Raw genomic sequence first — 15,072 nt, forward strand, 5'->3', positions numbered from 1 at the left:
AAGTGTCAAGGCTTATGGTAAAAGGCGGGGGGGTTATTTTACCCTCAAAGAACATTAGCTTTGAAACGATAGAAAACTGTGGACACAGTCAAAGCAGCCCTCTAAAAGGAAGAGTGGCTTCTCAAGTTTTCTCCATCCTTCCTAATGCTGTTGAGGAATGTGGGCTGCAAGCTATGGATGAATGGCTCTGACAGGAGAAACCTGCATGCAATTTACGGTACTATAGCTGAGCCTGAAACAGTAATACGAAACCAGCCCTCCAACACTTGTATGTGTACATTTACATGCAAACACAGAGCCAGTGATAGCATCTGCGCAGACAAGAATTCTATGTAGTTTGCACTGCTTTCAAGGCTCCCACTGACATACACAGGACCTTCTGGTTAATTCCTTTAGCTTTTATCAATTACCTCATGTGCACAATGAGTTAAAAAAAAAAAGTTGTTCATGTAGCCAGAAGAAAGACAAAAAAACATTCTAAAGTTTATAAGGAAAGTGAGCATTTTGAAGGTTTTGATAGACAGGGTTGCCTTTTTAATAAGAACATGTATCAATTGTAAACTGTGTGCACACCTACTGTAATTTCCCGAATATAAGGCGCACCCGTGTATAATGCGCACCCCAAATTTAGTTGTAAAATCTAGGGAAAATTATTGTACCCGTTTATAACGCGCACCCTAATTTTAGCACCAATAAATAGAAGAATACAAGAAAACAGAGCTCGTGTAGACACAGAAATGTCATTTTACTGAATGGTGAAACACAGCACAAGTATAGCATATTGGTAGTTCAAAACATTACCATAAACTGACAATATTTATGGTAATAAACATGATTTGACAACTTCTCCCAACTTACCATAATCTAGGAGAAAACAAAACAGATGTGACTTTTCTTTTAAAGGCTGCTGTATAACTTGCTCGTTTCATCATGATGAATGAATGTTTCTTCCATGGATTGATACGGTAAAATCAAAGTCAGAACGTAAGTCGGAAATCCGAGAGAACTCATCGCTGTCGACACGACAGTAACAATAGGAACTATTGTTATTTGGGTTTGAGTTTCCCGAGGGACAGATATATAGTTGACGGACACACACAGGAAGTCTGTGTTGTTACGTTTGTTATGGTCCGAGTTGCGGAGCTGCAATAAACGTTGACTCAAATGAGTTCAAGAAACTAAATTCTGTGCTTTATGAAGAGTGAAAAAAGCAGAATTTAACACAGACAAAATCATTCGGCCGATCAGAGTGAAGTATTAGCGAAACAAAATATACCGTACGCAATAAAAAAAAAATCGGTTTATGTATATTATATACAGTGCCTTGCAAAAGTATTCGGCCCCCTTGAATCTTGCAACCTTTCGCCACATTTCAGGCTTCAAACATAAAGATATGAAATTTAATTTTTTGGTCAAGAATCAACAACAAGTGGGACACAATCGTGAAGTGGAACAACATTTATTGGATAATTTAAACTTTTTTAACAAATAAAAAACTGAAAAGTGGGGCGTGCAATATTATTCGGCCCCTTTACTTTCAGTGCAGCAAACTCACTCCAGAAGTTCAGTGAGGATCTCTGAATGATCCAATGTTGTCCTAAATGACCGATGATGATAAATAGAATCCACCTGTGTGTAATCAAGTCTCCGTATAAATGCACCTGCTCTGTGATAGTCTCAGGGTTCTGTTTAAAGTGCAGAGAGCATTATGAAAACCAAGGAACACACCAGGCAGGTCCGAGATACTGTTGTGGAGAAGTTTAAAGCCGGATTTGGATACAAAAAGATTTCCCAAGCTTTAAACATCTCAAGGAGCACTGTGCAAGCCATCATATTGAAATGGAAGGAGCATCAGACCACTGCAAATCTACCAAGACCCGGCCGTCCTTCCAAACTTTCTTCTCAAACAAGGAGAAAACTGATCAGAGATGCAGCCAAGAGACTCTGGATGAACTGCAGAGATCTACAGCTGAGGTGGGAGAGTCTGTCCATAGGACAACAATCAGTCATACACTGCACAAATCTGGCCTTTATGGAAGAGTGGCAAGAAGAAAGCCATTTCTCAAAGATATCCATAAAAAGACACACCAAACATGTGGAAGAAGGTGCTCTGGTCAGATGAAACCAAAATTGAACTTTTTGGGCACAATGCAAAACGATATGTTTGGCGTAAAAGCAACACAGCTCATCACCCTGAACACACCATCCCCACTGTCAAACATGGTGGTGGCAGCATCATGTTTTGGGCCTGCTTTTCTTCAGCAGGGACAGGGAAGATGGTTAAAATTGACGGGAAGATGGATGCAGCCAAATACAGGAACATTCTGGAAGAAAACCTGTTGGTATCTGCACAAGACCTGAGACTGGGACGGAGATTTATCTTCCAACAGGACAATGATCCAAAACATAAAGCCAAATCTACAATGGAATGGTTCAAAAATAAACGTATCCAGGTGTTAAAATGGCCAAGTCAAAGTCCAGACCTGAATCCAATCGAGAATCTGTGGAAAGAGCTGAAGACTGCTGTTCACAAACACTCTCCATCCAACCTCACTGAGCTCGAGCTGTTTTGCAAGGAAGAATGGGCAAGAATGTCAGTCTCTCGATGTGCAAAACTGATAGAAACGTACCCCAAGCGACTTGCAGCTGTAATTGGAGCAAAAGGTGACGCTACAAAGTATTAACGCAAGGGGGCCGAATAATATTGCACGCCCCACTTTTCAGTTTTTTATTTGTTAAAAAAGTTGAAATTATCCAATAAATTTTGTTCCACTTCACGATTGTGTCCCACTTGTTGTTGATTCTTGACAAAAAATTTAAATTTTATATCTTTATGTTTGAAGCCTGAAATGTGGCGAAAGGTTGAAAGGTTCAAGGGGGCCGAATACTTTTGCAAGGCACTGTATATATATATATATATATATATATATATATATATATATATATTTCTGTCTCCATCCATGTACGCATTTATAATGCGCACCATGATTTTACACGTTGATTTTGGGGGGGGAAAGTGCGCATTATATTCGGGAAATTACGGTATTTGCCAAATGAATATTTCGAGCATATACTCATAATCATTTTTATACGTTTACCAACTCCATGCAGTATAAACCTGACTCTTAATCAGTGTTGTTTTTGTCAACGATAACTAGAACGAAAATATTTCGTCAATGAACAATATTTTCATGGTGACGACGAGATGATAACGGGCTAAAAACGTGTTTTGGGAGACTAAAACATCACAAAACTAATGGCAGTTTTTGTCTGATGAGAACAAGACAAAAATGCGCAATAGTTTCCGTCACATGTTCATAACGTGTGACATTTTATCTGTAGTCAGCCTGCATTGCAGCACTATCTGGTTGTGCCACTCATGTGACGTGCTGTCCCCCCCCCCCCGTCCCGACTCACCAGTGTGTTCTCTGCAGTCTCCAAGCTTGCACACACGGTAAGATTTGTTTTCTTATCTTGGCCAAAGAGACTATGCAATGTTGCTTTAGCATTTAACTCATAGCGTTAGCATCGCAATCGCATTATGCTAATGCTAAGGCGAGCGTTTTCTTAAACTTTTGGACAACTTTTTTACATACGGTTTGTGGTGTCCAGGTGGGTATAATTCAATGAAAATATTGTACCGTTTTCCTGTTGGGTGTGTATTATCACCAAGTTGGTGTTGTCCTTGTAGATGCTACAATATGTGCTTATGTTCATTCGAAATAGTAGTAAACCTTTATTTATTCAGTTATTTATTTTTGGAGAAAAAAAATGGTAATTTTACAGACGAAAACATTTTTAGTCAACGTCGACTAAAACTAGACAAAATTAGTCTTGCGTTTTCATCAACAAAAACTAGATGAAGACAAACACATTTTGAGATGACTAAAATATGACTAAGAATAATAAGTATGATCTGTTAGGGTCTCTGCCCCTCTCTTCTGAGACCTGGCCCACCTTGGCTAAGTGTGCATATTTTTTATGCATCCGATTACAGGTTAGGACGACTGACGAGGGAAGCAGCTACAGGTGCTGGCAATACAATCAGCCATCTTTCAACCCATATTTAGGCTCACATCCACAACCTTTATAATGAGACATCACAAACACTACCACAAATCAAGCAAAGCCAAACTTTTATGCTTTCTTTAACCCACTAGTCTGTCAAGGATTTTTGAAGAAGTGGGATTGTTGAAATGGATACTTTATGAGAAAAAAAAAACACTTTAAAAATATGTTTCAATACCTTCATATACCGCTCATGTGGAACATACTGTAGGATGATGGGTTCCATGGTGAGGACGTTGGCAAACTGCACTTCAGGTATGTAGAGTGCACACACAACGTGAGCCCAACCTGATGGTGACAATAACACAAGATTAAAAGCATGAAAACTTAACTTTATGAATATCAAGGGAGAGGTAGAGCGGTGACAGTGAAACTGAGGACAAAGAGCAGGAATATACAGTAACAGAGTCCCATTATTACCTCCGCTGTCTGTCCTCTTGAGAGCGCCATCTTTGTGAGGGCATAACTCACACCTCTAAAAAAAATGACATGAAAGAGCTCAACTTACTCAGTCATTGTGATCTCAGAGTGAGAAGTGGGAAACACTTGTTTTGGTACACTCACCACTCTTGCTGCCCTCTCCTGTGACTCACACTTACGACAGAACCACGGACCCGTGGGCACCTGGACGATGCCATAGCATGCTGAGAGACAAACACAAATGTAATTGAAATTTATTTGCAGTGGAATGAACTAGGCCTGTTGCAATAACAAATATTAGAAGGCGATATATTGTCTCATAAATTATTGCCAGTATGCGATGTTATTGTCATTTTTTAAAACCAATTCAACCACTAATGTGACAATACATCCTAATAAATCACCTATTTAAATGCAATATATTTTTTTATTCTTAAATAAAAAACAAACTATATTAAAAATTACTCATATTAAAATAACAAACACACACACACGCACAATGCATAATGAGTCATTTGTAAGCTAGGTAAGTGCAAAATATGAAGGACAGTGGGGCAAATAAGTATTTAGTCAACCACTAATTGTGCAAGTTCTCCCACTTGAAAATATTAGCGAGGCCTGTAATTGTCAACATGGGTAAACCTCAACGATGAGAGACAGAATGTGGAAAAAAAACCCAGAAAATCACATTGTTTGATTTTTAAAGAAATTATTTGCAAATCATGGTGGAAAATAAGTATTTGGTCAATACCAAAAGTTCATCTCAATACTTTGTTATGTACCCTTTGTTGGCAACTGCGGAGGCCAAACGTTTTCTGTAACTCTTCACAAGCTTTTCACACACTGCTGCTGGTATTTTGGAGATCTCCTCTAGAGCAGTGATGTTTTGGGGCTATCGTTGGGCAACACGGTCTTTCAACTCCCTCCACTGATTTTCTATGGGATTGCGATCTGGAGACTGGCTAGGCCACTCCAGGACCTTGAAATGCTTCTTACTGTAGGGAAAAGGTACCGTTCTCGCACACACCATATTATTGTTTGCATTAGTCTAACACATTCATCTAACTATAGTTTAGGCAGACTTCACTCAGTGCCCTTGACACAGTGAAGTTAATCACCTTATCGGCGCTCATGAGGGGGAAAAGGAAAAATGGTACCATTTCTCGTAGGCACAGTCTAACTGTTTGCATTACTCGAACACACGTAATATAATCAATCAGGGAATAGTATCATTTCTCATATTCACTGTAGGACTGCACTACTCTAACACACCTAATGTAAAATAAATAGCACACCATAGTTTAAAGAAACAGAATCGATACACAACGCCATCTTATCACAGAAGCCCAACGTGGGCGCCACGAGCAAGATTGACGCACCAACTCTGGCAATCAGTCCTACCGACAAACGAACAAGGACAAAGACCAGCGCGCTTTGTCCTAAAACAAGTAGAGCCAGCCCGGATAACCAAAGTTGATAGCAGGCGCTTGTGACGACAAAACCAGCGTCGGTCGCTGTGGCAACCACATCCCATCCACGCACGAACCTAAACAGCCCGAAACCAGCCAGAGAGGGATGATCCCAAAGCAACGCCCGGACACACCTTCGGCCGGCTCACGGACTTAAAAAACACTGGACACTGAGATAAGACAGATTTTGCTGCTTGGAAACATTTGCTATGTAGCTTTGCGTTGGATTCAGCATTGTTCCCTCCGTCGTCTGTTTTTGCCTGGTTTTTGACCATTGTCGATGAATAAATTGTCGACCTGTTTTCGGTGAGTCTTCTTTAAATTTTTGAAACATGGAGTCAGTACAAAGGGTTAAAATAAGAAGAGAACACGTGAAGTTCCGCCTTCCCGGTTGGCGCACGCGAGGCAGCATCGGCCGAGCGGCACTTGTTTTGGCTGTCGCTGTTTCCGTGCGGCTTGACTGGGGAGGCGAATTTCAACATTACGAAGCCCCTCCTTTGTTGCCCTGGCTGTGTGTTTGGGATCACTGTCATGCTGAAAGACCCAGCCACGTCTCATCTTCAATGCCCTTGCTGATGGAAGGAGATTTTCACTCAAAATCTCTCGATACATGGCCCCATTCATTCTTTCCTTTACACAGATCAGTCATCCTGGTCCCTTTGCAGAAAAACAGCCCCAAAGCATGATGTTTCCACCCCCATGCTTCACAGTGGGCATGGTGTTCTTCGGATGCAATTCAGTATTCTTTCTCCTCCAAACACGAGAACCTGTGTTTCTACCAACAAGTTCTATTTTGGTTTCATCTGACCATAACACATTCTCCCAGTCCTCTTCTGGATCATCCTAATGCTCTCTAGCGAACCGCAGACAGGCCTGGACGTGTACTGGCTTCAGCAGGGGGACACGTCTGGCAGTGCAGGATTTGAGTCCCTGGCGGCGCATTGTGTTACTGATAGTAGCCTTTGTTACTGTGGTCCCAGCTCTCTGTAGGTCATTCACTAGGTCCCGCCGTGTGGTTCTGGGATTTTTGCTCACCGTTCTTGTTATCATTTTGACGCCACGGGGTGAGCATGGAGCCCCAGATAGAGGGAGATTATCAGTGGTCTTGTATGTCGTCCATTTTCTAATAATTGGTCCCACAGTTCATTTCTTTACACCACGCATTTTACCTATTGCAGATTCAGGGGCATTTACATGGCAACTCTGCGACACAAAGACACAATAACTGAGTTGCTGACTCGCCTCGCGTGCATATGGTGTCGGCGAAGACGAAAAATTCTGAATCCTGCTTCCAAAGTGGAAGAATCCGATTGCGGGGGGTTGAGGGGGGCTTCCTCGGCATGCATATCAAAGGCTCTTGCGGCGCGAGACCGCGTCGTTAACGTCAGCACTCGTACACGTCACATTGGGCGTGCGCAGCGGTGCTACTAAACATTAAAAACAGCAAATATGGCTGAATGTCGGCTTTAATTTACTGTTTTAATAATATTTTTAAAATTAATTATGTTGAACGTTTCAATTTGTGTGCCTTTTTGAACAAAAGAAAAATGACTTTGCTCCGAGTGGGCGGGCATATTTTTTTTCCGGGCTGAGGGAGCTTGGTAGGGTCAAAGTGCATCATTCTTTGTCGCCCAGTAAATCTGCACTGACCCCTAGGGCCTGGCATGAATACTACATCGTTTTCATGCGGAATCGCGACATTGTTCAAATGGAGACGCAAATGCAAATGCAAATTTCACATTTTTCGTATTCTCGTAGAGTCACCATGTAAACGGCCCCTCAGTCTTCCCAGCCTGGTGCAGGTCTACAAATTTGTCTCTGGTGTCCTTTGACAGCTCTTTGGTCTTGGCCGTAGTGGAGTTTGGAATGTAGAGCTGAAACGAATACTTGAGCAACTCGAGTAACTCGAGTTTAAAAACTGATCCGAGCAATTTTATTCACCTCGAGTAATCGTTTATTTTGACAGCTCTAATCATCACGTTTTGCTCGGACTACTTTTAATGCGGGACAACGCGCTGATGTCACGTGCGTAGAGGAAGAAGCAAAAATAAACAACTTACTGCAGCCGACAGCCCCTAAAAACGACGCCGACGTTGCTAAATACTAGCCCGCACGATGGTTGGTAGCAGGTAGCGTCTGATGATTCTCAGAGATCACATGTATGTTGAACTAGATGCGCATTGACAGACTCTGCCGCGTCTGGGCAGCGTTAGTAAACAGCCGCCATCTTAAAGCAGTTGAGCGCTAAGCGCTAATAAAGAGCGCTAAAGCGCTAATAAATAAGATTAACGTGACTGTGACACATAACATTAGCCCAGCGGAGGGCTAGGTTTCTATTAATTATGACCACTTTCGATGCGTGGCTAACGTGTCTTACATACAGGCTTTAACATAACATAGTGTTGTGGAGTGATGAGGATGTAAAATAAAACTCAATAATGCTAACTATCAATTTTAGCTCAGTAGTCATTGCTGGATAAAACACCAAGTAGCACTAGTCCCTAATGTGCTCCAATATAGCCTGTATCATACATTTATTTTGAACACTGCAAAAACTCAAAATCCTATCAGGACTTACAGTTTAGACTAACTTAAAACTTAACTAGAACTTAAAAATGTCTTGACACAAATAGAAATTCAATTGAAACACGTGGGAAAAAATCCTAACTTTTGAGTGATGTGTGTTATCAAGCGTAAAGGCATTTTTAGGTGTATATATATATATATTTTTTTTATATTTTACATTTTATATATATATATATATATATATTTTATAATAAGGTCTAAAGGTTTTTTGAGTGAAAGCAGTGAATTAGTCTTTTTTTTAAATTCTAGTTACACCTGAGATGCAATTGTTGGCTGTTTTCAACAATATACATCGAAAATAAAGACATTGATTGACTGAAAATGGTTCAAGATTAGATGAAATGTCTTGTTTTCTCATGTATATTTATAATTGCTCTTCACCTAAAAATGTATTTGTTTTATCCGATTACTCGATTAATCGATAGAATTTTCAGCCGATTACTCGATTACTAAAATTTTCGATAGCTGCAGCCCTATTGGAATGTGACTGTGGACAGGTGTTTTTTATACCGATAATGAGTTAAAACAGGTGCCATTAATACAGGAGTGGAGCCTCGTTAGAAGAAGTTAGACCTCTTTGACAGCCAGAAATCTTGCTTGTTTGTAGGTGACCAAATACTTATTTTACACTCTAATTTGGAAATAAATACTTTAAAAATCAAACAATTTGATTTTCTGTTTTTTTTTTCCACATTCTGTCTCTCATGGTTGAGGTTTACCCATGTTGACAATTACAGGCCTCTCTAATCTTTTCAAGTTTGTGGTTGACCAAATACTTATTTGCCCCGCTGTAGGTGAGAAACCCAATGCCATTTTTGTTCTGTACCAATTAGAGCCCCACAAAAGTGTTTATTTAATCCAAAATGACTGTCATCTTGTCCTGCAATGTGCGCATGTTAGCAAAATTGGATGCCAAATTATTCATTGCCAATCAGATTTTTCATAATGGGTATCATTTTAAAGCTATCCTTAATGTAAAATCTGAAGGATGAGAGATGAACTCCATAAATCTACTGTATATTTACATGTTGAACATGACATTCTTTTATTTTGAAATGTTCACCGGAAGTATGTTTGCTAAACGCTAGCAGTAAGTAACACTCAGTAAAAAAAGAAAGTCCACTTCTACCTTCGTCATGCATGTGGTGTCAGTAATAGGTTTTTTCCTTTTTTCACATCATTTGTAAATGCTGTAAACCGGCGAGTTTTCATGTTTGAAGTGTCACCTTTTTTAAAACACATGTTAAAAATCTCGGAGTGATATTCGATTGCAGGCTCAACTTTGAAAAACAGATTAGTTCTGTTGTAAGAGCAAGTTTTTTCCAGCTCCGTCTCTTGGCCAAAGTGAAGCCTTTTCTTACTCGCCACGACCTGGAAAAAGCAATTCATGCTTTTATAAGCTCAAGGCTGGATTACTGCAACGCACTTTATGTTGGTCTTCCCAAATCCTCGGTTTCTCGTCTCCAACTTGTTCAAAATGCTGCTGCTCGATTTTTAACAGATACACCTAGACGTGAACATATTACCCCGTGCTATCATCGCTCCACTGGCTTCCAGTCCATTTTAGAATTGATTTTAAACTTTTACTGTTTGTTTTTAATTCTATCAATGGCCAGGCTCCTTCTTACTTATCAGAAATTTTAACCATCCATAACTCTGGCAGGAGTCTTCGCTCTACCGGCCAACTTCATTTGCAAGTCCCAAGGTCCAAACTCAAACAGTGGGGAGACCGATCTTTTGCGGTTGCTGCATCCAGGTTATGGAATAGTCTTCCCCCTGAAATCCGCACCACTACAAATTTGGGCCTTTTTAAATCTCGTTTAAATACACACCTTTTTAGACTCGCCTTTCCCCAAGATTAGTTTAGCCTGGTTTTATTTCTTTAGGGTTTTTAATGTTTTCTGATTTTATCTGTTTTATTGTTTTGTTTGCTGTCTGACTAATCGTGATGCGTTGTTTCGTTTCTTTTTTCTTTTCTTTTCTTCCTAATATCATTGTATAATACTTTCCTGCCTTTTATTTACTATGTGCCATGTTTGTCTTTGTTGTAAAGCACTTTGGGAACCTTTCGGGTTTTGTAAAGGGCTATATAAATAAATTTGATTGATAAATTTGACCTTTTAACCGCAAGTTTGCTTTTTGGAGAAGACTGCCAATGTTTTATAGCAGGCTAAAGTGGTTAGTACATAGTATTTTTTTCATTAGCCTCAATGTAGCAAAGCTGACATTTTACAATATTTACTATTTTTATATTTATGAAGTATGTCTGAACTTTAAGTCTGTGGTGTATTGATGACCAATAAACATCTGTGAAAGAAAGTGGAGTCTCATATGCAATCTACACAATCTACACAAACACACGAACGCAGCGATAAATCACAGCCGGGAAAATTACCATCCTCATTTTTATTTGCCGTGCGATTAATACAGTTATTGCATATCGTCACAGGCTGATAATTAACTCTTTCAGGACCACTGACGATGACACAATCATATGGCTTTTTTCATCTTTTTTTCTGTGAATTTAAAGCAGAAATAGTTTGCTTTCTCAAAACACATAATTTTATTTTTGTTATTATGGAGTATGTAGAAATAATCTGTCCCCTTCTGTTAAATATTTTCCACACTTATTGTAGAAAGCTGACTTTACTTGCCCATGACGAAGGAGTTCCAAAGACAATCAGCCAATTCATCACCGTGGCCAAACATTGTTTACTCGCCGGTGTGACGTCAGCACAGGAAGACAGTTGTATTCACCCATATCAGCACATACAACTCCACTGATCACTAAGGGTGTAACGGTTCACGTGAATGTATTGAACCGTTTCTCTTTTGTGTAGGTTTCCTTGGTGAGTAGCTAATGCGTGACGGGTAGAAGGCACAAGAAATACTTACATTTGATTGGCTAAAATAGTGCTGGCATTTGAAAATGTTTGACAATGACAATTTTCCCTACCTATGGCAAATATTGCCTATTATTTATGTTATTCTGCACTACTACTACTACTACACATTATCACCCAATTCTTTCTGTTGGGATACACTTGAAGAAAACCTTGTCTGTTCCTTTAGTTCTTTCAGTGCCTTTGACGGCGATAGATGTCCAATCATGTGGCTCTCATTCATCCTTCATCTTAGAATTTCAATGAGTACTACACAGGGGTGAAAGTGGGCCAGAACGGTCAGGAACGCAGTTCCGGTATAAGTTTCAGGGCAGGAACACAGTTCCGGTATAAGATTCAGGGCCAGAATGCTGTTCCGGTACACGGTGCTTTGATTCTAAAAATATGACGGCAACTGTCAAAACGTTATGTAAAAAAATTTTTTTTAAATGCTGAACTGCCACACATGCATTTCATCTCCAAGAAGAAAACAATCTACCAACATCAGATTTACATGCACAAGTGTAAATAACAAGCATAATAAAGTGCTTGTGTAGCGTAATCCGTTTCCACCTATATTTATTATTTATTTTATTCCACGGACGGCATGGAGGTTTCCCTAGCTGCTGCAGTTATCCGAGTCTGAAGATGATGAGTCACGTCAATGTGTGCATGCACACAGCAAAGCAAAACGCCTGGACTCATTTATCCGTTCAATAGACCCTACCCACCGACGTCACAAAATCACGTGATCGCTGTATTGTCCCGCCCCCTTGTCCGTCATTTTGTGTCTGTATTATCAGTGGTCTCAATTGATCGAGCAATTTATAATGCATTTCATGGAAGACCCGGTGCTTTCGGATGCCGTAAACTCACTGGATGCGTTGCATAAAAGGCGTTATGTGGAAAAGCTTCAGTTTATCCATTCGCCAGATCCATATTTGATGCCTAAATCGATGTTTTTCGACCTGCTGTCTCCGCCGTATTTGCCTGACATCTGCTAGCTACCCTGATATGTACAACTATCTTGTCCACACAAAATCAGCCTATTCTCACGAAAGTTTGAAAAACTTTAAGAGCTTGGAGGCTTATAAATACTTCGTTGCTGGTTGGGTGAAACAGGCCCTCGTCCACGAAAATTCGGCAGGAATCTATCTTGTGCTTGGAAAGGTGAGTTACGAAATTTTCAATTCAAAATCTTTTGTTCTTGCTAACATCCACTGTAAAGTCTAATGTATTTCATGTCATTTGTCAATGGAGCTAGGGCTTTTAATGTTTATATGGTTTAGCGATAGCACTCTCACTACATACATACGTGTATGTTGTCGGCGATTAGCCTAGCAATGATCTCAATTGTGGTTGTCAGCCCAAAACCCTCTAAATATATATTAAATGCATCTTACCAGATATAACATGACTACTACATAATCTGTGGTAATCGTTTGGAGCCCAGTTTTCTCCTCGAATTGCAGCAGCCCATCTCGCTCTCTCCTCTCCGGGTCTCTCGGAATCCGGTAGAACTTCAAGTCTCTCCGTCTATCTTCTCTGTTATTGCAACCGACCGCCACACACGCCTTCACCATTTTGATTATTAATGTTAACGAGCAGAAAAACACGCCGTAAATAGGAGGAATGTACGTAGCCGTAACAGGCAAACACGATGTGTTGACGGACAATTGGGCGGCACCAGTCAGGAGGGCAGAGTTGTGACGTCACGTGGGTAGGGTTTATTGGCTGACATACTGACATGTGATCAGCAGAGATAGTTAGCTAGCTAGTGCATGTTTTCTGGAACAGCAACAACAACAAAAAAAGTTTTTTGATGCTACAAAAAAGGGCGATGCAACAGAAAATGGATCAAATCTTTAAGAGCAAGGAAAGAGTTGAGGAGGCTTATTTATCATATTTAGTTTTATTTGCTCTGATGGGGAGGTTCAGAACATCTTAGCTGTCAATGTGCACTTTGGACTTATAATGTATTTGTTCATTTATGTTAGGCTACTTATTCATTTCCTTATGATTTAAAAAAGTCAATGTTTGCGCGATCTTCAAAATATATTCAATTTCACTCTGCATAATATAAGTCAATTGTATTTTTCTGAATGTATGTTACTTATATCTTTATTATTTAGAAAAAATAGAAAGCAAAAGTGAAAGTTGAAATTAACTTCAATTTTAATATAATTCATGTGTTCTTAAGTAGTTAAAATGTAGATTTGGCATTTGGTATGTGAGGAAATGAAGGAAAATAAAAATTAGGAGATGGAGGTTGGGGTTCTGTTTTTGTTAACTTTTATTTTGCAAATCATTGAAAAAAAATACAATTTTGAATGAAAATTAGTTTTTTATGTGTTATAGAAATAACTGTGCCAAAACAGTTTTCTTTGCATTTCAGTAGTTTAGGAGTTTTGCCGCCCCCCCCCCCCCCAAAAAAAAAAATAAAAATAAATAATTTTAAAATAAATACGAAACAAATTTTCTGGCTCCATGGCAACCTTCACGTCGGGGAGTTCCTGTAAGAAATTCTAGCCACTTTCACCCCTGGTACTACATCACTAGTAGCACTTCGATCCATTTGAAGTGGAAGGGTGATCACTACCAGCCCTTCCACTTCAAATGGATTGGACGTCTAGCGCCGTCAATGACAGCCAATGAGTCTCCGAGCTGACTAGGGCAAAGGACTCTTTGCCAGGTAGTTAAGGCGTTTAAAGTTTTCAATTAGCCATGTTTCTCGAATGTGGGAGGTTGTCGGAGTACTAGCAGAAGACCAATGAAAGCATTGAAAAACTGCACACAGAAATATTTCAATAGAAAACCTCAAAACTGAGAGACACATGTTCAAACCATTACTCCACCTTGACCTGATATTCTTTCCCATGGTTTTCTTTGCACTTCATTCGACCATTCCATCATCTTTATCTTAAAATAGATTTTATGTTTGCCTTAACCAGTAACGCATGTGTATAAGAGAGGACAGGGTTTTCCATCTGTTTTTTAGAGCACGACAGGGCCAGTTGTTTCACGCACGCGACGACACAATATGCCATCAAGGGGCCATGTAGGCTCACTGTCACCCTGTTTGGCCCTGAGAGCAGGGAGGAAACAACAAATCGCACGCCTACCTATCCTTCCCTCCCTCCATCCCTCCCACACACGCACGCACGCACGTAGGCTCCGCTGCCTCCAGCCAGCACGCCGACCCTCGGGGAGCCTCCAGCAACCGGCTCGGTCGTCACAGCTGTCTGCTAATTCCACGCTAACAGCGGCTAACATTACCTTGATGTACGGCGACGTTACAGCCGTGTCCATCACAGTAAACGAGCGGATTCTCAGCCCATCCTCGCTCGTCGGAACACACGCAGCAACCACCAACCATTTCCCGCATGCTGCTCCCATATGAAGAAATGTATTTCCCCCTCCCGGTAGCGGCGTAGACCTCGCTTCAGGCCTGTCAAGGGGTAGTCCCGCTCGCTAGCGCCGCACAGGGCATAGTCATGGGCCGCTTAGTCGTACGCGGCGGTACTGGCGCAATTTCGGCGTAAGGTTTGTGGTGGTGCCGCTGCTACGTTTTTTCCGTGATGTCCTCCCAGTCCCCATAGAGGCGATGCAGTGCGCATGCTCACATCGAATCCTCCGGGTCGGGAGAA

The 15,072-nt window shown here is 40.6% G+C and overlaps 1 protein-coding gene across 3 annotated transcripts in view; it reads right to left on the reverse strand.

The window, feature by feature from the left end:
- LOC130920439 (protein AF-17-like) overlaps positions 1-15,023 on the reverse strand; it is a 43,096-nt gene extending 28,073 nt beyond the window's left edge. For all 3 annotated transcript variants that reach the window (XM_057843661.1, XM_057843660.1, XM_057843659.1), the window contains exons 1-4: positions 14,702-15,023; positions 4,633-4,712; positions 4,489-4,543; positions 4,247-4,356 (exon numbers count right to left, since the gene is read on the reverse strand). In XM_057843661.1, coding sequence (XP_057699644.1) covers positions 4,247-4,356; positions 4,489-4,543; positions 4,633-4,712; positions 14,702-14,810 — 354 coding nt within the window. In that variant the 5' untranslated portion in view covers positions 14,811-15,023. The remainder of the gene's footprint in view (positions 1-4,246; positions 4,357-4,488; positions 4,544-4,632; positions 4,713-14,701) is intronic.
- Positions 15,024-15,072: the final 49 nt, after the last annotated feature.

The sequence above is a fragment of the Corythoichthys intestinalis genome, chromosome 8 (assembly GCF_030265065.1).
Source record: "Corythoichthys intestinalis isolate RoL2023-P3 chromosome 8, ASM3026506v1, whole genome shotgun sequence".
NCBI classification, from domain to species: Eukaryota; Metazoa; Chordata; class Actinopteri; order Syngnathiformes; family Syngnathidae; genus Corythoichthys; species Corythoichthys intestinalis.